At 41.3% G+C, this 24,445-nt stretch overlaps 1 protein-coding gene across 5 annotated transcripts in view; it reads left to right on the plus strand.

Annotated features, from left to right (window-relative positions):
- The window catches only part of NDUFAF6 (NADH:ubiquinone oxidoreductase complex assembly factor 6), a 28,893-nt gene extending 4,976 nt beyond the window's left edge, over positions 1 to 23,917 (plus strand). For 4 of the 5 annotated variants that reach the window (XM_072999142.2, XM_078393601.1, XM_072999145.2 and 1 more), the window contains exons 3-9: positions 514 to 636; positions 7,562 to 7,618; positions 11,739 to 11,841; positions 13,128 to 13,261; positions 15,071 to 15,172; positions 22,848 to 22,904; positions 23,771 to 23,917. In XM_072999142.2, coding sequence (XP_072855243.2) covers positions 514 to 636; positions 7,562 to 7,618; positions 11,739 to 11,841; positions 13,128 to 13,261; positions 15,071 to 15,172; positions 22,848 to 22,904; positions 23,771 to 23,899 — 705 coding nt within the window. In that variant the 3' untranslated portion in view covers positions 23,900 to 23,917. The remainder of the gene's footprint in view (positions 1 to 513; positions 637 to 7,561; positions 7,619 to 11,738; positions 11,842 to 13,127; positions 13,262 to 15,070; positions 15,173 to 22,847; positions 22,905 to 23,770) is intronic. The other variant, XM_072999143.2, reaches the window with a different exon arrangement.
- Positions 23,918 to 24,445: the final 528 nt, after the last annotated feature.

The raw sequence follows: 24,445 nt of genomic DNA on the forward strand, positions 1-24,445 counted from the left end.
GTGTAGAACTTTCTCGGGGCTTCTGCGTCTGTAAGTCTCAAAGAATTTTAGAAGGTTACTGTTCCAGCACTGACTGTATACAAAAGCCATATTAATTTTTTTCTTCCTCAAGGAAGAAGAATGGACTTAGAGTTATCACCTTAATAATATTTTCTAATGAAACAAAAAGGGGAAAACATGTCCTTGATGAAATACAAAAATAAAAGTTTGTTGGACTACTAAGATATTAAAAATATATATTCTGTTATGCTTTCCGTTTCTTTCTGTTTCTCCACCAGCCCTCTTGAGCTCTACAGTGCCCAGCTTGATGAGGGCCTCAATTGAACTTGAAAGTTTGCTTGTTCTTAATATTTTAGTGGTCCAGTAAATATATTACCTATCCTTTTGTTTTGAGTTTTTAATAATTTACCCAAAGGTTAGATTTCCTGTTCCTCTGTTTTTTCCAACTGTACAATTTTTCTCATTGTATCAAATGCAGTGTCAGTATTACTACAACCTGTGTTTTTGTTCCAGGTTAAGGACTCTGTAAGTCAAAAGATCATTGGCTTGATGCGAATAGAGTTCTGGAGAAAAGCTGTAGAAGATATGTATCACAACGACCCACCACACCAACCGGTTGCAATAGAGCTGTGGAAGGTATAAAGTATTCATTTGTAATAGCATTCACTTGTAAACATTTTCTTTCCTCTTGCCAAACCAGCCTTCATGATAATATAATTTCCAATATGAAACGCAAACATATCTGCAGTTTGCTGCTGAGAATAAAGTTGGGTCCTTTTCTGTACCAGGAAAGTAGAACGAGACCGCTGGGTATTCTAGTTGATCTGCTGAACTTTTCGGGATCTTTTTAGGGATCTTGAGTCAACCATACGTTATGTATCTAAGTAATCTTCATGTTAGTCTTAAGGAAAAGTGTATTGAATATTTGGCAGGTTAGTAGCCTGTGGTGGAGTGCATTTCCATGAAATCACCTGGCAAGCTAGGCATAATGAGATTGGAATAAAAGAGGTTGGACAAGTTACTTGCTTGTACATCAGCTTTTGAATTCCCCAGCCAACACAGTGGCACAGGTGACTTGGAGTTTCTGGGAATCATCCAAAGAAGTATATTCTCTAAGCTTTGCTTAACCCTTCCCTCCTGTCAACTACTGGTTTCTTTGCTTTGCTATTTATTATTTATTTATTCCTGCACTATTTGTTATTGTTGCATGCTAATGTATTTTATGTTTTTTAAAATTGTTTTTGATATTCTGTAAGCCGCCCAGAGTGGTAGAATATACCAGATATGCGGGATATAATTCGAATAAATAAATAAATAAATCAATCAACTCAGTTAACCTGCCTGAAGTTAACACAGTGTTTCACAGCAGCACATAACGAGGGGAGTACCTTGAAACGTACTCATTTCCTTGCTGAATTTCTGGTTTCCATTGTCTTTGGAAGTAGTAAGAAACAACTGCCATCTTTTCTAAGCTGTTGAACTGGTTCTTGGTGTTTCCAGTCTTGCACAGTTCAGCAAATAGAAGAGTTCCCACCTCTTTCTGAAGTCCTTTATGCCTGCCACTGCTTTGTTGGGGGGACGGGGGGGGGCAATAAGTACAAATACTGTCCAGTTTATAAAGCAAGCCAATTTCCTTCCTTCCTTCTTTGCTTTGCTTATGAGAACTTAAAACACTGCTTTCTCCTCCCCTCTCATACACAATTTTCTCTTCTTCCTCATGAAGAGCTAACTATATTAGAAATACATCTGCATTCCAGTATTCATAGTAGTAGTAATTAGCCCAAATTTTAATTTGGGAGCCCATGGTTGGAAACTTTGGCTTGGAGTTCACTGTGGTGGGTGTTGTAACAGGTGCACATTATGTTTAGACAGGGACAGGTCTGAAAAGAAAAGGGAGGTAGAACTCGATGAAGTGGGAAGAAGCTCCTCCATGACCAAGAGGAGATGACACCCTATTCCATCTGTATCATCTTGTTCAGTGAGGTTTAATGTCCAGTGTGTTGCTTAGTATCATAGACAGGTATTTCTTACACAAACTAGACCTTATGTCAATCTGACTCAGTGTTGTCTATGCCCGTTTTCCCTCTCTGAGTGTCCAGTGGATTTGTTTGACCGCAGCTTCTGTTCTCAGCAAAGGAACTGTAGGCTCTGTTGGGGAAGTCAGAATAAGCTTAAATCAAGCCCATCTTGCATCTGATGGGCCTTTTCTAAGAAACTGTCTGAGCTTTTCCCATCTCACTCTGCAGAAGCTGTGCATTTAATACTATTGTAAAACATAATTTGATAACCTGTCCAGTGAAGTCAGTGAGATTTGCACACAATGCCTTTTAAGAGTGGGTTGGAAAGTTTTATGCATTCTTGACAGTTAAGCTCCATTTGAAAATGTAAAAAAATTAACTTGTTTTCCTGGAACATCTTCTAGAGAGGGGAATTTTAAATATAAAGCTGTATTACAAAGTTGCAGAAGCAAATAAAAGCTGATTGTGCTGTGTTTTAAGGTCTCATTGATGGTTCACATGATTTATCTCCCCCAACCCTCCAAATTATTGAATCTCCATTATAGACGTCAAAGCTGATTAGCAGTGACTTTATACTCAAGACTACATTGGGAATTGTAGGCCCAAACATCTTGAAGACCAGAAGTTCCCTCCTGATTTTAGTGCTTTTATCTTGCCATATTAATTACCATGTTTTTGGGGGCGTCTTGAACAAGGTTGAAACCAAAGTGTTTCAATATTTCTGTTTGTAAACCCCTTTTATAAGCGTATGCGTGTATATTTGCTGTTATTTATATTAGTGTTACTCTGTGTTTCGATTTTGTGTGATTTTATAATGCTATTTTAATCTTACTGTTTTGAAAAAATATTGCTAGCTTCTCAGACAATATTTAGGTCTCTTTGAAAAGTTGCTGGTGATATCACAGGTGTTGTTGAATGAGGCCAGAAGAGTTGTAGTATTGAAAATCTTGGCAGTGTACCATTCAGCTGCAAAATAAGCCTGGCTCCACAGTGAAAGAATAGGTGTGCATAGTAGCCAGTCGGCTGTGAGTCTTGTCTCTCTCTTACCTCTCTCCCCACCTTGATTTGGGAAATCTGTCTTTCAGTGTAGATTTTTGCGTTTGCCCATTAATTAATCTCTGATTCTTTTAAAAGTAATTTTATTTTGAAAGTGGAAAACTCCAGCAGGAGTTGTTGGATGGATATTTTGTGAGACATCAGGAGGGATCAGTCAACCAGCGGAAAGCATTGCAAAGTTTTAGACATTCCTCCTGCTGAACTCTAATTCTTGATGAAGAGTGGGCATGTCTTTCAGTCAGCTGTAGAGAAGGCATTTCAAGAGTAGCCATGGTTCTAAAAATATCCTGTGTAAATAATGTCTTTCCTTCAGGGAGCTTGGCTTGATATATATATATATGGCTCTCCATCTCCCTTTGCCTTCGCAACAACACTGTGACTATGAGCTGTTAAAGTGAGATTGGCCCAGAGTTTTAGCAAAATAGGGACTTGGGTCCTCCCTGCCATCATCCAGCATTCCTAATAACTATACTATATTGTTGTGTGTTTTTTTCTTGCCAGGTACTCATGTCAGCAGATGGCATGAATGTTTAATGAGTAGGCTGCTCCCTTTTCTCTCTCCAGTATGTGGTGTCTCCCTTCAGGAAAGGACTGTGATAAGTGTTCTAAATTCTTTTTTAATTGCTACCTTGGGAACTTGGTTCTTGTTCCCTTTTCCCTTTCCAAATCTAATGCAGCTTGTTTGCTATACATTCTGGCAATGGACTTGTCCAGGCTTGTTTTCTGATTGCCCTTTTATGAGTCATACTTCTATTCTTTATGAGTCAAGAAGGGGAGAGAGAGACTCTGGGCACTGTGGTATTGCCTAGATCATTAACCTTTCTCTCATGCCCCCTCACACACCATGTTTTTCAGGTAATTACCTTTTCTTCTTCTGTCATCAACCACCGTGTTTTGTTGACTTGATTTATGTGTGGAGTTGAACATCCATTTGGTTCTACATTTGGTATGATCCAGCAGAACTCTTCCTGTGATTATCCACAGCTAGACAACACAAGGCACTTGACCTGCCCCTTGATGGTAGAGCAGTTGAGAATAATCCTGGTGTCTTTTCACAGCTACTATTTTGACTGCCCTCACAGGGCTCATGGCAAGTCCAAGCCAAGTAGGAGCATTTTCTGAATTGCTAAAATGAACTCTTCAGTTGAATCTGGTGGTTGGTGTACACCTTTCATTTAAAAAGGATGAAATAAAATGTTATAATTAATTCATCAATTACATGTGTACTCTGCTTTTCCACTAAAAATAGGCTTCAAAGCAGTTTACAAGTGTCTTAAAAGAATGAAATTTCCAGTATTGTTTTTGATGTATTGTTTTTCATCATACTTTACTATTATGCAAAGAGTCTTCATACTCCATTACAGTCATTTTTGGTACCATAGGCTATAGCTTGTGTATTCTCTAGTTTAAACTGAGGTTTAAACTGAAGACCCATGGGATGGTTACCTGATTCAGCCATACGTTGGCGGTCATGATCTGCTCACGTTCATTCTAGGGCAGAAGAAAAAGAAAGATTGCTGTTGAACATATGGATAAGAGACATCCCGAAGAAATCATATATGAATCAGTTCAATGGTTTTTGCACGAGTGCACTGTTGTTCTTGTCTGCTGGTGATTCCCTTGGCGGGGTATAAACGCAGTTGCAACAGATGAAGTACAAAACCCTTGGTTTCCTGACCCCAGTTGTTTTATCCGACGAAAGGTCTTGGGTCTTCTCTGGTAGGCCCGATCTAACCCCCCCCCCCAGAAAGCCGCCTCTGCTTCCAGAGGACTCCCTGGCCTTCCCTGTCACCTATTTCAGTCCCCAAACTGTTAGAATACTTTACCTGATGTTGGTATCATTTGAGCTGCCTCAAAGGACTCTGGGAATTGCAGCCCCACTTCAAGCCCAGAGAAAAATATTGCGGGCAGTCAGGGAACTTCTTTACTCCTGCGGCGCAGGAGGAGGAAGGAGGAGTAGGAGGTGGCTCCAGATCATTCACTGTTGTTCTTGTCTCCTGGTGATTCCCTTGGCGGGGTGTGCCCCTCTTTTGCTGTGTTCTTGTAGATGTCATCAGTTTCAGGCTCTTCTGCTGATCCTGATGCTCCCACGATAATACAGCAGAGGCAGCACATGATGAACTGCCTCGCCTTCCATGGCTTCATGGAGGGACTGTCTTCCAAACAAACCACCTTTCTCTTTTTTTGAACTCTTGCCTGAGAGGATCTGCTTTCATAATTTTCTGTCTGTCTTCTGTCTGTCTCAGATATTTCTATGCCACCTTTGGCTTTCCATGCCACCCATTTCGGTCTCCAAACTGTTATACAGAATACTTTACCTGGTAATGGTGTTATGCCTCTGACTCTTTTCCCTCGTTGGAGTTGTCATCAATTACCAGCCCTGCTGGTGATTTCGGTGGAGAGACACAAATGCAGCATAAGTAGCAAGTTAGAATGAACTTCCCTGCCCTGGATCTCTTGCTCGAGGAAACGTCTTCTGGGGTCTTTTCCTCTCTCTTTTTTTGGTTATGCTGACAGCGAGCCTCTACTGCTTTCCAGATTCTTGTCTCTTGAGGACAACATGGCTCTACCTCAGAGAGGGGCAAAAAGTCTCTGCTGGACCAGATATTTAAAAAGGGGATGAACTGCATCACAAAGTGGGATGACAAAGTTTGGTCAAGGTATTGTTACCCGGCAGGCCAAACATGGGAGGCCTGCCATGTTTTCTTTACTGGTAGCAAATTGGAAACAAGGACACAAGTATACGCAAAGCACTTATCTTTGCTTTGGAACCATTGTTTTTAAAATTCTTTGGACTGTTGGGTCCAAAGCCTGGAAGGCAGCCCATCTAGGAGAAGGAAAACTCCGATTCCAAACCTCCACTGCTTTGCGGCTATATCCACTTATGGAAAAGGAGTTAAACTCAAGGCAAAATCCGGAGCCAGAGTCCCGGAGGCAGTTTGTGTCGTTCTGTCAACTCCTGTAAGATCACTGAAATCAGTTGTATTGGCTCTTGCCTTTCCATTGGACTATTTCAGTGACGTGGAGAGGAGAGATTTGCTGCTTGGGTAAAGCCTGTCCTCCATATTATTTTACCTAGGATTCGTGCCCTGGACACTCCATCTTCGCGTACAGCATCAAAACACTAGATGCTGTTCCAAGTCCTCCATACAGAGTACATTACCATAGTGTCTCAAGACTGAAGGATGCCTATGATGTGTATTCTCCCTCGTATATGGAGTTGACAGTGGCAAATGTGACTGTGTATGGAGAGCAGTTTTATGACCAATACTGTTGTAGCTGTTAACAGTTACGGTGGGTATTCCCAGTCACACACAGCATCATTAGTAATTTGGAGTAATTTGTATATTAAAAAACAAGCATCCAGGCTTCTGAAGAAAATGTCCAGAACCTGGTACATTCTGAGGTGTGAGATTTTTGGATTTTTTTTCACTACAACTATGAAATTTCATCAGAATTGGTAGCTTTTTAAGAGGCACAATGTACAGAGCCTAATAAGCAAAGAGACTATTAGTCCCATAACCCCTTGTTCCCATCGACCTTGGCAAGTCTCACTCACTGTTTCCCTCTGCAAAAAAGAACATGCTGGACCTCATGTGTGTGTGCTGAAATTCCTCTTAGGAGTTGGATTTATTATTATTATTATTATTATTATTATTATTATTATTATTATTATTATTATTATTATTATTATTATTATTATTATTATTATTATTATTATTATTATTATTATTATTATTATTATTATTATTATTATTATTATTATTATTATTATTATTATTATTATTAGGCTACAGATGCCAGAATTGTGGCTGGGGGAATTCCTAGTGAATTGTAATAGTTGTAATAAAAAAGTCTGAAAATTGCGTGCCTAGTTACTGTCACTGAATGATTGATCTTAGCTATGTTTCCCTTTAACCTCTGCTTTGTCTGAGTCAACTTAAATATTGTCAGAAAACTAAAACTTGATTTAAATTCAGTGTTTGACTAAAAACATGATGAGTACAAAAAATCTTTCTGGAATAAATAGGATATGAGCATCTTCGTACTTATTTTTGTTCATTTATGTATTGATTATACATATGTATCTCACCTTTCGTCCAGTGAACTCAAGGTGACATACGTGACTTTGCTTCCCTTTCATTTTATCTGAAGAACAAACATTTCAGGTAGGCCGTGCTGAGGGAGCGTCATTGGCTTATAGTCAGGCAGTGAATTTCATTGTTCAGTGGGGGCTGAAGTCCAGTTTCCCCACATCCTGGTCTAGCATCCTAACCACTACATCACACTGGCTTTTTAGCCCTGTTTTGGAGACAATCCTTGTTTTGGTGGCTGCTTGATTGTAAGATGCTATGGTTGTTGGGGAAAGAGTAAATCATATAAAGAAGATATGACCAGTAGATAAGAGCAGTGTCCCGTACCATTCTGCCTCAGTTTATTCAGGTTTTTTTTCTGAGTAATAATACAATCTGTTCAATTATTTCTAGGCAATCAGAAGGCAAAAGCTGACCAAAATGTGGCTTATGAAAATTATTGATGAAAGGGTAAGTTTTTCTTTATAATTCTTAACAAGTTGTTTATAATTTGTGTGTGTTTTTTTTAAAAAGCCTGTATACTTAAAAACAGGCAAACAAAACACCAGACTTCATTTTGGGACATATCTTTATTTTTCCTGACAGAATCCTAAGATAGGATCAGTAATAAGACATTTTTACCATTTCCATCAAACTCTGAATTCTTTTGAAGAAACCATGACTGATAAACTGTGATAAAACAGAGATGCATTAGTAGTGCAACTTGTAAACTTTTTTTTACTGTTTTCTTTAATTTGAAATTATCTGATGGTTTGACATGTCACATAGACTACAGTGGGGTCTTGACTTGAGAACTTAATCCGTATTGGAAGGCGGTTCTCAAGTCAAAAAGTCTGTAAGTCAAGTCTCCATTGACCTACAGTTCATTGAAAACCGATTAATCCCGTAACAGGACATTTTTGTTCCATTTTGGTTTTTTTCTGATCTGTAAGTCAAATCTCAGTCTGCAAGTCAAACCTAAATTTTGCGGCCAGAGAAGTCTGTAACTCAAAAAGTCTGTAAGTCAAGCCGTCTGTAAGTCAAGGGTCCACTGTACTTTCTATTGTAGACATTGGCCAAGATTCAGTGATGTGCCATATTTTTCTGTGTATAAGACTTCCCCATGTATAAGACACCCCCTTTTCTAAAGTGCTTTGATTCCTGCTTTCCCCCTATACTTTCTTTGCAAAAAGTTGCTTTCCCCCTCCATAAAGCAGCTTTTGCAACAAAAGTATAGGGGGAAAGCAGGAATCGCTTTCCCCGTCCACTTTCTTGCGAGGAAAGCAAGGATCAAACCCCTCCCCTCTTAGTTCCGTGTATAAAACAACCCTCAATTTTTTCTCTAATTATTTTAGGGAAAAGTGTAATTTTATACATGGAAAAATACGGTACTTTTGTATGCAGAAATGTTTACCTGCATCCAGCATCAGCAAAACTCAGACATTCTGCTCTTCCTGTTACATTTGCTGGTACCAAAAACATGCTCCAATGGGTTTTCCAGTCCTCTAAAGATGGTTTTTGGGATGCACACAGTGCTGTTCATTCATATATATAAGCCTGAGGAGACACAAGATTAAGGATTTCTATAGCTGTTATATATATGGAAGTGAAGACAGAGAGAAATGCCTCCTCTGAAGACCTTAAAATATGGGGAGCCTCATATAGGAAGTTGCAGTCTTTCAGATAGCTTGGGCACAAGTTGCTTTGAGTTTTTTAGTTCATTGTAGCAGGCACTTTGAAGAACTGGACTGTAAGCAGTTTTGGTTCCCTTCTAACCAGCTCCAGTGAGCAGTCTAGCTCCATCATCTTGGATCTTCTGAAGTTTCCAAATGTTTTCTAGAGGCAGACACATGAAGAGCGCTTTACAGCAGTCCAAGCAAGATATGATTAAAGCATGTATCAGTGAGACCACACCAGACATCTCCAGGAATAGGCACAGCTGGACATCCATTTTAACTATGCAAATATATTTCTACACAAGACTTAGATATCTGGATTCAGGCCAGAGATAAATTCAGAAGCATATCTTAAGTTGCAAGCCTGAACTGTTAGGGGAAGTGTAATACTATCCAGCACAGATTGCATCCCTGTTTTGTGAGCTGACCTCCATTTGACCAGGAGTACCCTGCTCTTGTCTGGACTAAGCCTCTGTTTATTCACTTTCTTCCATTCCATTACTGACACTAGTCACTGGCCTAGAACCAAAACAGTATCACTGGTTTTTAATTAAAAGGAAAAACAGAGTTGGGTGTCATCAGCATACTAGCAGTGCTGAATCCCCAGACTCTGGACAAGATCTTCAAGCAGTTTCGTATATAAGTCAGATATCACAGGGAACAAAAAGAATTCTGAACAAAAAAACCCAGAGGCAGGTTGAAGAAGAGTCCCCCAGCATTATCTTTTGTATATCCCTCCAAGAACATCTGGAACCATTATAAAACCGTGTCTCCAAGACCTCTCTGTGAGAGATGATCCAGAGGTATAACATGGTTGATGGTATTGCCAAGAACTCTAGCAGAACCAACAGGATACACTCCCCTATCCAGGTCTTCATATACTGTATTTTTCCATTTATAAGACGACCCGATGTATAAGACACCTCCCCCTTTTCTAACCCCAAATTTGAAAATTTGATCCCTTCTTTCCCCACCACTTCCTAAACCCGGGGCTTAGCAAAAGGAAGGGGAAAGCAGGGATCAAAGGGCTGGACGATCACTGAGCTTGCAACCAGTGGTGGACGCAGCAGCAGCAGGAGGAGGCGGAGACTGAGGGGAAAAAGCAGCCGGGCTCGGCCGCATCTCACAGCTGCCCATTGACTGTTGCCACTGCTGCCTGATCGCAAGGAGATGATCGCTGGAGGGGGCGATTGGGTGGCGGCGGCAGCAGTCAATGGGCAGCCGTGAGAGGTGGCCCAGCCCGGCTGCTTCTTTGCCCCATTCTCCGCCTCCTGCAGCTGCTTTCCGTGTATAAAACGACCCATCAATGTTTTCTCTAATTATTTGAGGAAAAGGTGTCATTTTATACATGGAAGAAATACGGTGGGTTATGGACCAAGGTGACCAAAGCCACTTTCTTCTCATAAACAGCCCCAAAGACAGATTAAAATAAACCCAGATAATCCAGAACTCCCGGACCCGAAGAACTGCCACATGCACCATTATTTTGCCCAGAAATTGAATATTGGAGACTGGCTGGTAGTTACCTGATATAGTGGAGGTTCAAGGAGTGCTTTTCAACAGAGATGTTACTAGTCTATACTTTAGGGATGTAGCAAGGAGGTGGCAAGTCTGTCACTCCCCTACCCACTTGCCCATTTCTCCCTGATGATTTTTACCAGCCAGGGAGGGCTTAAAAGGGAGAATAACTTGGCAGTTCTAGCAGAAGCAGGAAAGTCCAGTGAGTATACACTGTTGCTTCCTGGCTGCTACCTAAATGCATTTCCTAGGGATAAAGTTCTATCATCAGAGTGGATTTAATTCTTGCATAAACATGAATAGTAGGGGTGGGCAATCTTCAGAAATCTGGGAGGTTACATATACCCATTCCTGGATCTTGGAGGGCTGCAACATTCCCATGTCCTCCATGCTGCCCCACTTTATCTTTTTTTAAATAGCGGGAGAATTACTAAAAAGCCCTCTTATGCCATCTAGTGGTCAAAAGTATTGAAACATCTGGTGGTGGTTGTGTTTTTTCCAGGCTTTTTGACCGTGTTGTTAAGGTTTTTCTTCCTAAAGTTTTGCCAGTCTCTGTGACTGGCATCAGAGACTGGTGAAACGTTATAAAGAAAAATCTTAAGAATGCGGCCAAAACAGCCCAGAAAACCCACAACAACCATCGGATCCTGGCCGTGAAAGCCTTCAAGAATACATATTTAAAAGGCTATTTTAAAAGGTTTGCTGCATGTGAATGGATGCTGTGGGAGCCTTAGAAAATTGCAAAATTGTTCCTTGTGATCTCTGGAGGGCACAGGGGAACTTTCTGAACCAAAAACCCCCACGTGTATAAAATGACACTTTATGTTTCATAAATAATTCTTAATTTCCAGGCCGGGTTGGTGGCAGCCCACATGTTAGTTCTGACGTACAGAAAGAGTGATGGTAGTAGTAGGCAGAAATCAATAGTTCCTTATGCCAGGTGTCTTGATTCTTTTCTGAATCCATAGCACATTGAATCCCATTTTGCAACCTGGGTTCCATTTCGACTCTTCTCCTGCCAAATGTACAAAAGAAGCCAGGACTGTTGTATTTTTAAGAGCTATAAAATGTAAAGAATTTTAAGAGCCCAGATTTCATCTGTTGAAATTCCTGCTATGTATCTGGGTACGTATTGGTGAAGAAATCCTGTCCTTTTCTGCATTTAGCCATCTTTCTGTTTCCTTCTCTTCATTCCGATCTTTTATACATTCTCTTGTAAAAAGCTGCATTGTTACATTTTGAACACCTCTGCTTTATGCAAACCACTTGGGTTCCCTGTTGAGGAGAGAGTACTAAGTGTGTTGAAGGCCTTCCATGGAGCTGCTTTGCTAATCTTCACTAATGTGTCTGTTACGAGCAGTTCACCTTCCAATAACCCATTCTATTCAAACCCTTAGGAGAAAAATTTGGATGATCGACCATATCGGGATATCAGTGAACTTGAAAAATATGCTGAAAACACACAGAGTGCTCTCCTTTATCTCACGCTGGAAATGCTTGGTAGGTGCAAGTTTGATTCCCGTGTCTGGAAAAATGGTCTTTCGTTGATGGTCTGCTGAATTAGGGACGTCTGATTGTGACCTCTATGTGTGATTGTGGCTTCTCACAAAGGAAATGGATCACAACAGTTTTGGTATTCACCAGTAAAATGTGGCTTGCTTTCTTTCTTTCTTTCTTTCTTTCTTTCTTTCTTTCTTTCTTTCTTTCTTTATTTATTTATTTATTTATTTATTTATTTATTTATTTATTTATTTATTTAACTAATATGCTGCCCACACTACCTGAAGGTCTCTGGATTAGGCATGGGTGAAAGGTAGGGCTAGATTAATGAGTAGCTCTTGGAGTAATTTGATCAGTAGGGGTTTCTGTTATCAGTTATACAATATCATCTCTCTCGCTCGCTCGCTCGCTCGCTATATAGCTATATAGCTATATAGCTCTCTATATAGCTCTCTATATATATTTGCCTCTTTTTTTGAAGCTGTATGTCTGAAACCAAGAAAGAGACTCAACATGAACAACATGAGACCAACATAATGGGAAATTCAAATAGCATTTTAATGTCCCTTTTGTTTGTCGTTGAGGATGCATTCTGATGTAATGTGCTTAGAATATCATCCACAGAGCCTATAAGGACCCGTGTAATGTGGAATCAGGCTACTTACTCAAAAGGCCACATTCTCCCATATGAGCTTGTGTGGCTTTAATGTTCTCTTGGGGAGGGCATTCTATAGTTCCCACTATCTTTAGGGTTCACAAGAGAAGATATTTGCAATAGACCACTTCCAGAGTCTGGGACTTCCTGGCAAAAGAGGCTCCGTTTGCTTCTTCTCTGTTGTCTTTCTGTCTGGAAGGAAAGCTTTATTCAAGCCTTTCTTTGGCATGTGATATCATCTGCAACCATGTGAACACCCATCTGCAAGCGAGCGGGTTGGGTGCTAAGTGTGTCCCATGTACTGTTTTGTCAGTATGCTCACATAACTCCCAGGCTGCAAGTGGTTGACCGTTGTGAAATGGTTTGCACGAGAGGCAGTATAGCTTCATGGGTGGAGATTAATGTTACACAGACATAGAATAGATCTTGCCTGGTGATGTATTTTCTCGTTATGTTTTTAATGTATTTGTCTTTATGTACCGCTTTCATCAAGATTATGTCGTTAATCTGCATTTTATTATTTGATGCTTCAAGTTTCTTTTTAGGTAGAAAGTGTATATCTCTGAGCACAAGTGAAATAACGACATAATTACAGTGTGTCGAAATGTCCTGTCCTTGTCTGCCAACGCAGGAGTCAAGGACATCCACGCAGACCACGCTGCCAGTCACATTGGGAAGGCACAAGGCATTGTAACCTGCTTAAGAGCAACCCCGTACCATGCCAGCAGAGGGTTGGTCTTTCTGCCCATGGACATATGCATGCTGGTAAGATGATATCGCTGTGTATCAGTTCCACAGTTTGGAAAAGTTATTTTGGGGGGCTAAACTCCCAGACTGTCTCAGCCAGCATAGTATAGCTCTTTGCATCTCCAGCTAACATGACCAGTGGCAATGCTGGCTGGGGCATGTTGAGAGTTGTAGCCCAGGGGTGGGGAGGAAAGTTTTGTAGCTCTATTTCGGAACTGTACCTTTAACTCCATTTTCAGTCTATGGGTCTCCTCATCTATTTTAGTTCAGACTCTCAGTATAAAGTTTTTGATGGTGTTTGGACAATGCATCCATTCCACTGGCACCAGTATTGCTTTTTCATTGAAATTGTGTGTTGGCTGTATAGCCTGACTGTGTTCTGGCAGTAAGACAAAGAAGCAGGAAACATCTGAAAGTTTTTAACGTAATCATCAGAATAAATCTTATCTTTGTACATGGCTGATCCTTGCGATAACTGAATGCCAAGGGGGTTGAAAAGCTTGCACAGATAGCAGCTTGTTCAAAGTTATACTGGAATCACATGGTGAATGTGGCTGTTCAGATACACATGCTCATTCCATTGATTGACCTATGTTTTGTTGGTGCATATGTGAAAAAACTCTCTCAGCATGTTTTTGTGATAGTTTTGCTCTGTGCCCTACCATAAACTGGTCTGCTACCTTTGTATGTGGTAGTAGATGCTGTCATGGTGGCAGGTTTGGAGGTAGATTCTGCTGATAGTGTTTCCAGACTCTGGGGCTCCCTGCCAAGAGGTTTGATTCCTCTCTGTTGTCCTTCTACTAAAAGTGCATTTGAGAGAGCACATTCCCCCCTAGATATCTGAGGAAGAACTTTTCTCCATGTGTTAATTTTAATAATTATGTGCTATCCTGGATTCTCTCCTGCAAAAACCTGAGTCAAAGACATCCACACAGACTATGCTGCCAGTCACATTGGGAAGGCGCAAGGCCTGGCGTGCTCTGGTCCATGGGGTCACGATGAGTTGGACACGACTTAACAGCTAAAAAATTACAAAATCATGGATTCTGACTTATGGAGACCATTTCCAGACACAGAATACTCAGAAGCAGTTTGCCATTTTGTTTCTCTGGGGGCTCTGTGGGACTGCCTAGCTGGCCCAAGACCACATAGTCGGTCTCTTCTCCTGCAAAGCTGAGTGGGGGATTAAACTCCAGACCTTTGACTCCTCCGTTGGGCGCTCCGTCTCACTGAGCTATCCAGCCAGTTTCCTCCAGATGGACTTGCTTGCTTGAGAGTGGCTGTGTCCTGTCGCTGGAAGGAACAGGAGAAGAGTTTTCATGGTGATGGCACCCCAGTTATACCCTCCCTTTGGAGGCTTAACAGGAGCTGACATAGCCTTTCCTGCAGCATCAGGCTGAAACTTGGTTATTTATCTGAGCATTCCACACTATGTGAGATCATGTCTTAGTTTCCAGTCTTTCAGGTTGTTGGGTAGTTTTTGTTTGTTTATACCTCACCCTGAAATCCCTCAAGATAGGTTGGGCTAGAAATACCGTATAAGTAAATAATGATTCTAAATCTGTCTGTGTCATTGGCTTTCTCCTATGGAATGCTGGTGGACGGAGAGTCAGGCAGTCTTATTCTTTGCCTCAGTTTGCAAAGTATCTTGGGTTGTTCTTCAGTGTTTCAACCATGGAGACAGTTTTTGTATTGCTTCAGGAAAGGAGGTAAAAGGATGTTTAACTTCTTTTCTCTGCCAAGTGAACAGCAACAGCCCCCCGTAACCAGAAACATTTCTAACTTGCTGGTGTGTGTCTGTCTGTTTTCCCCTCCCTGGCATGTTAGCATGATGTTTCGCAAGAGGATTTCGTAAGACGTAACCGGGAGAAGAAGGTGCGAGATGTCATATATGACATTGCCAGTCAGGCACATGTTCATCTGGAACACGTGAGTTTCAAGTTTTTGCAGAAGTCTCTGTGACAGTTGCGTTGCAACTTTTTTCGGCTGCAAAGTGACTTCCTTCGTTGGCTGTTTCTGTCTCTTGTTGTTTTTGCAGTAGAGACAGCGCCTTTGATTGTGGGCTGCTGGAATATTGCCCAGGATACGGGTGGGCCTTAAAACAGTCTTTTGTGGTTTGAATGGGGTTGCAGGAGAGAACCAGTCTGCAACTGAGAAATCTTGTGACTACTTGAATACAGTAATTTTAGTTAGATTGTTTGCCTCACCCATGGTAGGAGGGATAAGAAATAAACTAGACTGGACATCACCTTCAGAGATGGGCATTAAAGGTGAAATCCTGTGCCTCAGAGTGGGCAACCGCAGGAAAACTGAGGACCGTTTTTCAGTTTTTCCAGCAATTTGAGGGCTGCACACCCTTGAAGGCAGGGCTAGAGAGGTTGATTTAGTATGTTCAATTTTTTAAAAAGTGTTTATACATTAGTTATCTGCTACTGAGTTTTTAACTGAAAAAAAGAGAGAAGGGTATTTTAGGTAAAAATCAACCTTGTTCTGTTCAGTGGCCAGTTATCTTTTTTTTTTTTAACTTGGCGGGCTGGGGGCCTCTAGTGGTGTTTGGGGCCCCTCAAAACATTGAAGAATTTCCCTCTGAAAGGCACAAGATGACTATGTGAGCAAACAGCTTGCAGTGCAGAGACCTCAGAGGTACTGTTGGGGGGGGGTCACAAGAACTACACAGAGGGTGACATGTTGTCCACCCCCACTGTACCTTATTAAACTCAGTTGGGTCAATTTCTGAGGATTGTGTTGTAAAGACACCTTCACATGTAAGGTGAACATTTTAAGTACAGGGTTGCCTCGACTTACAAACATCCCGACAGATGACCATTTCGAGTTGCGACCTGCTCCGGCTGCAAAATTTTGCTTTGACTTGTGGCCGGAGCTTTGAGTTGCAAACAGAAAAGAGGCAGGGAATTCAAGTGTAGGTACTAGCCATTGGTCGGCGAAGAGCTTCTTTGTAGCTCTTTCGCCCCAACGGTTAGAGAGTGTGAGTCGGAGGAGGCTTGGGACTGCCTGGTGCTGCTTTCTGCTCCTGAGTAAGTACATTTACTTTGTTTTGCAGGATGGGTTTGGGTTTTGGGGGGGATTATGTTTCTGTGCTGTGATGTTTTTTGGTGTGTGTTTTCCCCCCAGTTCCATCGCATTCTGATGGGGCTGGTTCTGTGTGTGTGTTTCCAACCCCATCGCATTCCAGTGGGGCTGGCTGTATGGGGGGGTGTTTTTTGTGATTTTTATTATTATTATTATTTTCGGCTGGAACGGATTAATGGGGTTCCAGTGCATTCCTATGGGAAATGGTGCTTCGATTTACGACCATTTCAAGTTACACCCATCTTCTGGAATGGATTATGGTCATAAATCTATATGCAGTACCACTGTACTGCATATAGAAGATGTGAAGGGGGAAAGGTATTGACTGTTACTGAGCTTGCAGCCAACATGACAGGAGAATTAACCTTGTCTTTCTCTTCTGTGGTCCTGATGGAAATTATTAATCTGAAATTATTCTTTACTCGGTGGCTTTCTTACTTGTATAAATAGCAGCTTCAGAGATGGATTTAACTTTGCATTTACAGTGGGGTCTTGACTTAAGAACGGCTCGAGTTAAGAACATTTTGACTTAAGAACCACTCTCATAGGAAAATATTGACTTGACTTACATACTTAGATTTGAGTTAAGAACTGAAAAAAAATCACGTGGGAGGCAGGGAAAGTGCAAAATTTGAACTTTCAGTTAACTGTTGACCAGTGAAGAGGGTGCCTGTCTGCTTCCTCACTCCTCCCAGCGTTTAGAGAGTGGATTGGGAGACAGTCTTCGAACTGCCTGGTACTGTCCTGCCTGGACTGTATTTTCCCTGCCTTCCCTGAACCTTTCTTGACCTAAGAAACAAAATATCCCCCTCTAGTGGTCGAAGGCGGAATATCAGCTTCCCATTAGTTTCTATGGACGGAAAAGAGCAGATACGGATCAAATGGTTCTCAATGCATTCCTATGGGAAATGCAGATTTGACCTGAGAACTTTTTGACTTGAGAACCGCCTTCCAATACGGATTAAGTTCTCAAGTCAAGACCCCACTGTAGCTTATGCCTGGTTTTGCCATAAGAGGAGGGGCAGCTCAATCCAGTTCCCAGTCTCTCTCCAGATTCCCAAGTGATGGAGGAAAACACTTCTTTAAAGTCTTATGAGGTCCCTCAAAGTCTTTATTTCCCAGCCCCATTGAAAACACTGGATTACCTTTTCCTTTAAACGTTTCTACAGTATCTGTTCTCCATCTCCCACATGGTGAGATTATAAGGGGAAATGGGGAAAGTAGCTCTTTTAGTCTCTCCCTTCACCCGGCCCACTGGCTTCTGTGCCAGCTCCTTTTCAGTACTGAATGCAATCTTTTCCCATCCTACCTCTCTTTTTAGATCCAGCCTGGCCCAATTGTCTTTGTGGGGTGCTTCAGTTTCAGAATAGCCTTTTGTAGGTCCCCCCCCCCAGTTTCAAAGCCAACAGTCTTCAGGATTCTGCTGGTACTCCTGGCCTGAGCCTGGGAAAATTACTTTTTTGGACCTCTGGTCTCAAATTCCTCTAGAGCAGTGGTCCCCAACCTTTTTAACACCACGGTTGGGGAAGGCAGGACACCCCGTGCTCCCGCGCATGCGTGAAGGGGCATGTGCATGCTTGCGTGCGTGCGTGCGCGTGCACTCACATGCATGAAGGAGCAGGGGTGCTCACGTGGATGGGCAGGGGCACTCAGGGGCACTTGCATGCATGTGCGAAGGGGTGGGAGCACGCACTTGCACACATGCACAAAGGGGCTGTGCGGGGGGAGTGCATGCGGGTTGGGGGGGAGATCTGTATCTGCGGTCTGGCCCAGGCCACAGACCGGTACAGGATCCCTGCTCTAGAACATAGGGACCAGTGTACTAGGCAAACCATTTAGGAATGCAGTTGACAAAATTTTGAACTCAGAAATTGGGGGGGGGGGAGGTGTCATTGCAGTTGCTCGATTGCTTGCATGCATGGAAGCCTAGCCCATGCATGTATTACTTAAGGAATATTGTGATTGCTTAGATGGAGATTATGAGTGAAATCAAACACTGTCATTTTGGTACCTCAGTGATATGTGATTCCATCAATGTAGGAATTTTGTCAGTGCAGATTGCAGCTACTTACACTGTTGTGTTCAAGGCTGCTGTAGCCCATTCATTGCCTGGTGGCTAATCTTTTCATTATAAGGCTCTTTCTGTTCTTGGCAAAGCAGATCTTTGGTTGATGGGCATGCGGTGTGCTGCTGGGGCCATACTTGAAGCCTTTACGGATTGGTAGAAGAATCTGCCAGAGCTTCTACCTTCAGAAGCCCAGAGTCACAGTACAAAAAGAATGGACTATAATCAATACTCTGGTACTGTATTTAACATGTCCTGAATTGATAGGCATAACCCTATCTGTTTCCTTTTCTCTTGTGACTTGGAAGTGGGCTGTTTATATTGTAATGTGATGTGGTGCGAGCAGACTCAGCTGTTACTTTCTGTTGAGCATCCAGTGTCTTTCTTTGCAAAGCGCTCTGCTTCTGATTACTATGTTGAGCAAAAACTTCTTTCTCACCAAATGCTGAATGAACTGGTGCCTTTTCTAATTCTAATCCCATTCTGTCCCCTAGATAGCTAGGTATTTCCCTGATTTTAAAACTAAGAATATGTGTATTTTAAACCTATTACTTGTAAAAATGGTTTGCAATGGGTGAGCTTGGTAGGATCAGTCACAAAGAGGAAACTGGTTTCTAAGTCAATACACCAACACATGATGGCTGCAATTATTGGTTATTGTAAACTAAAATTATTTACACAGGAAAACTGATGGACAGCTCTGAAGTTTGAAGTTGCTGTCATAGACAAGGTTTTTTTTATGGTCAGCAGAGGGCAAAGTAAAGCCTTCTTCCTTTCTAATGATTCAAATTTCCTTGTCATTTCATATTCTCAGAATTCTGGGGCTGATCCCAACAAACACTGTTATTTCCCCTCAGACGGTGATTTTTATTTTTTTCTCATAATGGCCAAAATTGTGTTGCTTAGCGTAGTAAATCACACTAGAGTAGGCCCACTGAATTAATTGGGATTTGGTGAGTCAACTCCTCTGTAAATTCCATTTATTCAAATGGGCCTACCCCAGCTGTGATTTATAATACTAAAGTAAGTTGCAGTTAGAGTAGGCCCATTTGAATCAATATAACTTATGAAGGAGTTGACTCATTGAGCCTGCTATAGTGTGATTTACTACATTAAACAAGATTGTGGCCAAAGTGTATTAATTTTGAAAATCATGACATGATTTTGCTTCTGTACATCTCGTGCTTATTGTACCTTTACCATCATGACTTTATGAAGTGAAATGTTTGATAGTACAACATTTCACTTCACCGAATGCTTATGAATGCGCTATTCATTCCTGCTTTTCCTTCCAAATTTTATTTTTTTTTAAAATCCAAACCATCCAGTAACAACTTATTATAATATAATTTCAAAGATTTTTTTAAAAATCAATCTGGAAAATTAACCAACAACAAAAAAGTATTTTATCACACTTTAAACTGCCTGATTAAAAAAGTTATCTAGAAAGTGTAAGAAAAATAATATAAAACATAGAGCATAAACAAGGAGAAGCAGCACAGAATTAAAGATGAAAACCTGTGGCAAAATGAAGACACTACAGAGTAGAAAACCAAAATAAAGTCAGCATCAAGGTAGAAAAATACTGTGATCTAACTTAAGAGCAGTCTTTGAAAACACAAACAAGGGGATAGAAATCTAGAAATGAGAGTTGAGTGGCTAAATATGGTATAACAGGATAATTAAAAGATTAGAGGTTGGGAGGGTGAAGAGAGATACAAATGTGAATGGGGAGAGGGAGCTTGAATGAGAGGAAGGCGGAAGTGGGAGACAGTAATGAGGTGCTGCATGGTATACACTAAATTATTTCATAGAACATAGAGTAACGGAGTTGGAAAGAGTCTATAAGGCCATTGAGTTCAGTCCCCTGTTCAGTGGAGGAACACAATTCAAAGTCTATGTCCATTGCACTAAAAATATTTTGTCATGTGCCCCACTTCTGATACATACTGTAATTCACATTACTAAATGGGTAAATTCCTTCAATACAAGCATTCCTGCTAAGAAGCATCTAATGATTTGAAGGTTGGGTTATTGAGAAAGCCCCATCAGTAGGTGGATAGCCATCGATAGGAAAAGAAAGTGGACACCTCCAGGCATAACCTTTATCCCAGCTGGCCTCCTGAATGGCAACATCCTCTCAATAAATACTCTTTGGTCACTAGTGAGCACCTCCAGCCATGGCTGTAGTTTTATGCTTGGCACGTCTGTCAGTCATATATTTGTATCTTGGATGGATGGCTAGAACAGTTTCAGCAAACCCCCAGTGTCCTCCTTTTCTGTTTCCTTTTCATGGTATTGTAGGGTTGCCCACTCAAGAAGACCTGACTGAGATAATTCAGATCCAGATCTCCTAGTTAGTCTCTTCAGAGGCCCCACTTAGTGTGGGCTACTGGGATAACACTGGCTGGGGCATCAGCTAACCAACTTGATCCTCTTGGGTGATACTATGGAAAGTTGGGCTACAACTCCAAGATTCTTTCAGCATTTGAGAAGAGCTCCTAAAAGGTCTGTGGCCAAAAAAGGTTGAGAATGGCTACTCTAGACTCTGCAAAGCAGTAACTAGACAGGCAGCACCTTTATTTGAAATAAATTCACCTTCATTGTTTTATTTTTTTTATTGTAGCCTCAGCCTTTGAAAAGGATGACTGTTCGGCCTTAATAGATGTAAATCCCTTGTCCCCACATGATTGCTGTATGATCCACAGGGTGTTGTACCGCACTTACCCAGCAGCCCATGTGGACATGTCCAAAATATGAAAAGCTACTAAAATGGTGTTGATGTACAGTGAAAAGTCAATGTTGGTTTTGAAGTATCCGGAGTATCCAGTAGCCCCACTACCTGTTGTATGCCAGTTTGAGGGGTTGCTGCAAGGCAAGGTTGGCAATGGAAAACCACTGCAAAGCTTCAACAGAGGCTTGGAGTGAGAAGGGCAATGCTTATTTTTTTGGTGTTAGCAAGAAACTCTTATTTGATGTATGAGTTACACTGTTTTAGGGGGTGGACAACACAAGATGCAGGGTTTGCTCTGCAAAACCTTACAGAGGGTTGCAAAAGATTTTAAGGAGATTCCAGGGTTTCGGGTTCATAGTTAACAGAGCCTCTCAACAGCTAGGCTTCTTCTCCATCTTCTTTCTTCCAGTTTTCCTCCTCTCTTGACTGTTGCCTTTCCCAAGCCTAATTTTAGACTCTCAGCTCCTTGGCGCAGGGGCTTGTCCTTATGATGATAATGTAAAAATAACACTTGTGACTCACCAGCTTTGAGCTTCCATCTATTAATATTCCTATTGTTTGGAGTACTTGTCTTTTAAAGGAATTCTAAGAAACCAAGGAAGTTGCTAGTCTTGATAATTATAATTTTGAAGAGGAGAGATTAAGGGAATGGTACTTCACCTGCATTTGTCTTCCACAGGGTGCCAAAATACTTATTTCAGATAAGTAGAGAAATATGCAGGTGCCACTTTTCCATGTGTCTCCACATACTTGACTCCTGTACAGTTGGAGGAGTAATGTTCTGGTCATCACAAAAAAATCAGTGTAGATCTCTAAAGGCTGTATATTCTCTAACATTACCAGGGCAGTGGAGAAAATATGCAGTTGCAATGTTCCTGTGGGATTTCTCTGGTTCCTTAGAGTAATTGCCTCTGTCAGTTCAGTAGGATAGGTAGCTAGGAGAAGATGTAGAGGTCTAGTCACTTTGGATAAATGCATGTATTAGAGTGATGTTGTGAGTAGCAAGCAGCAGCTGTGAGTACCTTAATTACCACCAGTTTACTACTTGTTCATCCAGGAGTCTGACAGCATTATTTAATGCATTTGTACTTCCTTTTGGGCTACCGTAACTCTGTGAAACAAACATCTTTCCACTTTGAGAGGTGAAACTCCAAAATATACATAACTCATCTATCTATTTTAGGGCTCAAGAGTAGGGCAGTTTTGTGGATTCCCCCCCTTCTTTTTCTGGTGGCCTACAATATTAATTATAGATTTAAATTTCCTTCTGCGTCTAGCTGCAAGATATAAGAATGTGAGCTAGTGGCTGTAATGATTCCCAGATCAGTTTGCCTCATTATTCTATGTCTGGATTTGCAACTGCAGTGCTAATATATGTTGATAGTGAACTGATTAGAATTAAGTTATGGTGATGGTATGATATGAAAAATTGTGTGATTATGCTGCTAGGGGAATAATTTGCATATTGACCATATTTTTGCTAATTGGTGGCTACTAACAAACCCAAGAGTTGTACGGGATGTTTCCAAATAATATGTAGAGTTTTCCCCATCTGTTGCCAGGCTCTTGATCTGACATGCATGAAAAATCTTATTTGCTTTGGCAACGTATTTGGACTTGGCAGATCCCACCTCATGAGAAATCTTCACAATGTATTATGTTCAGTGTTTTGACATTTTATGACATTCAAATGCTTTCTACCTCTCTCACTACAGGCTAGGTCCTTTCGGAAGAATGTTCCTGTTAAAGCATTCCCTGCTTTTCTTTGTACAGTAAGTAGGCCTACTACATTTTCATTCTATAAAAATAACTTAGATCAGGGAAGTGGCACCCTGTGAATTATTTAATTAATTAATTTATTTTTATTTATTTATTTGATTTGTACCCCACCCATCTGGTCTATAAGACCACTCTGGATGAAAGACCACCATGCTGCCTATAGTTTGAATGATGCTTCAGTGTGCTCTAGAGCAGGGGTCCCCAAGCCCCGGTCCATGGCCCGGTGCCAGTCCGTGGCCATGACAGGACGGGGCCACGGAGACAGATATCCTGCCCCCCCTGCACGCACGGATGCCCCTACCCTCCATAAGCACATCGCCACCCTCCATGCAGGCACATGAGCATGTCCTCCATGAGCACACCCCGCCCTCTGCACATGCATGCGACACGCATGTGCACAAGCACGCCCCACCCTTCCGTGAGTGTGGAGGGTGTGTCCCGCCACACACAGATCCCCACCGGTCCGCGGTTCAGAAAAGGTTGGGGGCCACTGCTCTAGAGCCTTTCATGAAAATAAGGATTTCTAGATTTAGACATAGAAATCAAATAACACCAAGCTTAACGCCATTCAGAAAGGAGTATCAGTCTGAATGTAGCCATCTGAGAGCAGAGAGCAGTCTCTGAGATCCAGAATCTGCTTATCCTGCAGAGTGTTCCCAAACAACCATTTTGAAAAATGCACATATCATAGAAATATGGATTAGTTGCATTTTTACTTCTTCTGACACTTGTACATTCATTAATGCTATAAATTATTTTACCTTGATCCCTATATAGACTGGTGTTCTCTTTGCTGTTGCTGCTTATGAGTATCTTGGTATTACACTTTAATAATATTTTAAAATTTCTTCTTTTCCAGGTTGCCATTGAGGATTTTTTAAATAAAATACAAAAAGTTGACTTTGATATATTTCACCCAAGTTTGCATAGGAGGAATTCTTTACTACCTTTGCATTTGTATATTAGATCATGGAAGAAAACATATTAAAGAGTATTTTAGATGAGACTTGAGTCTTGTTGAGAATTATTTCTTGATGCCACTTCTCCAAATTAAGTCTGGACGATATGCATGGGCTTTTCATATCACACTGCATCCCCGCTCCTACTCCTACTCCTATCAAGGTATCCTTTGTACCTGTAAGAAGTACATCTGGCATGGTAGTGAGTGGCCCGTGAACAAGTATTTCATTGAGAGTCCCTCAGCCCTCACAAGAGTAGTGCTCCAGATCCAGATCGGGTTGACACTGGCAGGAATGCAGCACTGTAGGTACCAAGTATACAAGTTGTTACGTCCCCTTCGTTTGTCCTGCTGCACTGTGTCCTTTTGCATCCTTTTAAAAAACCCAAACATTTAAGAATCCTCCTTGGCATGTGTGCTGCCAGCTGCTGTCAAACATTTTGGCTATTTATTTATTTAAATCTTAAATGCCCTGCTTTTCATTTTTAAAGGCTGGAGTTGGCAAACAATACGCTATGTGAAATAAAAATGACATTTGCAAAACTTCCTGGAAGCAGCCAAATAAGAACAGCAAAA

This window comes from Pogona vitticeps, chromosome 4, assembly GCF_051106095.1.
Source record: "Pogona vitticeps strain Pit_001003342236 chromosome 4, PviZW2.1, whole genome shotgun sequence".
Lineage (NCBI taxonomy): Eukaryota > Metazoa > Chordata > Lepidosauria > Squamata > Agamidae > Pogona > Pogona vitticeps.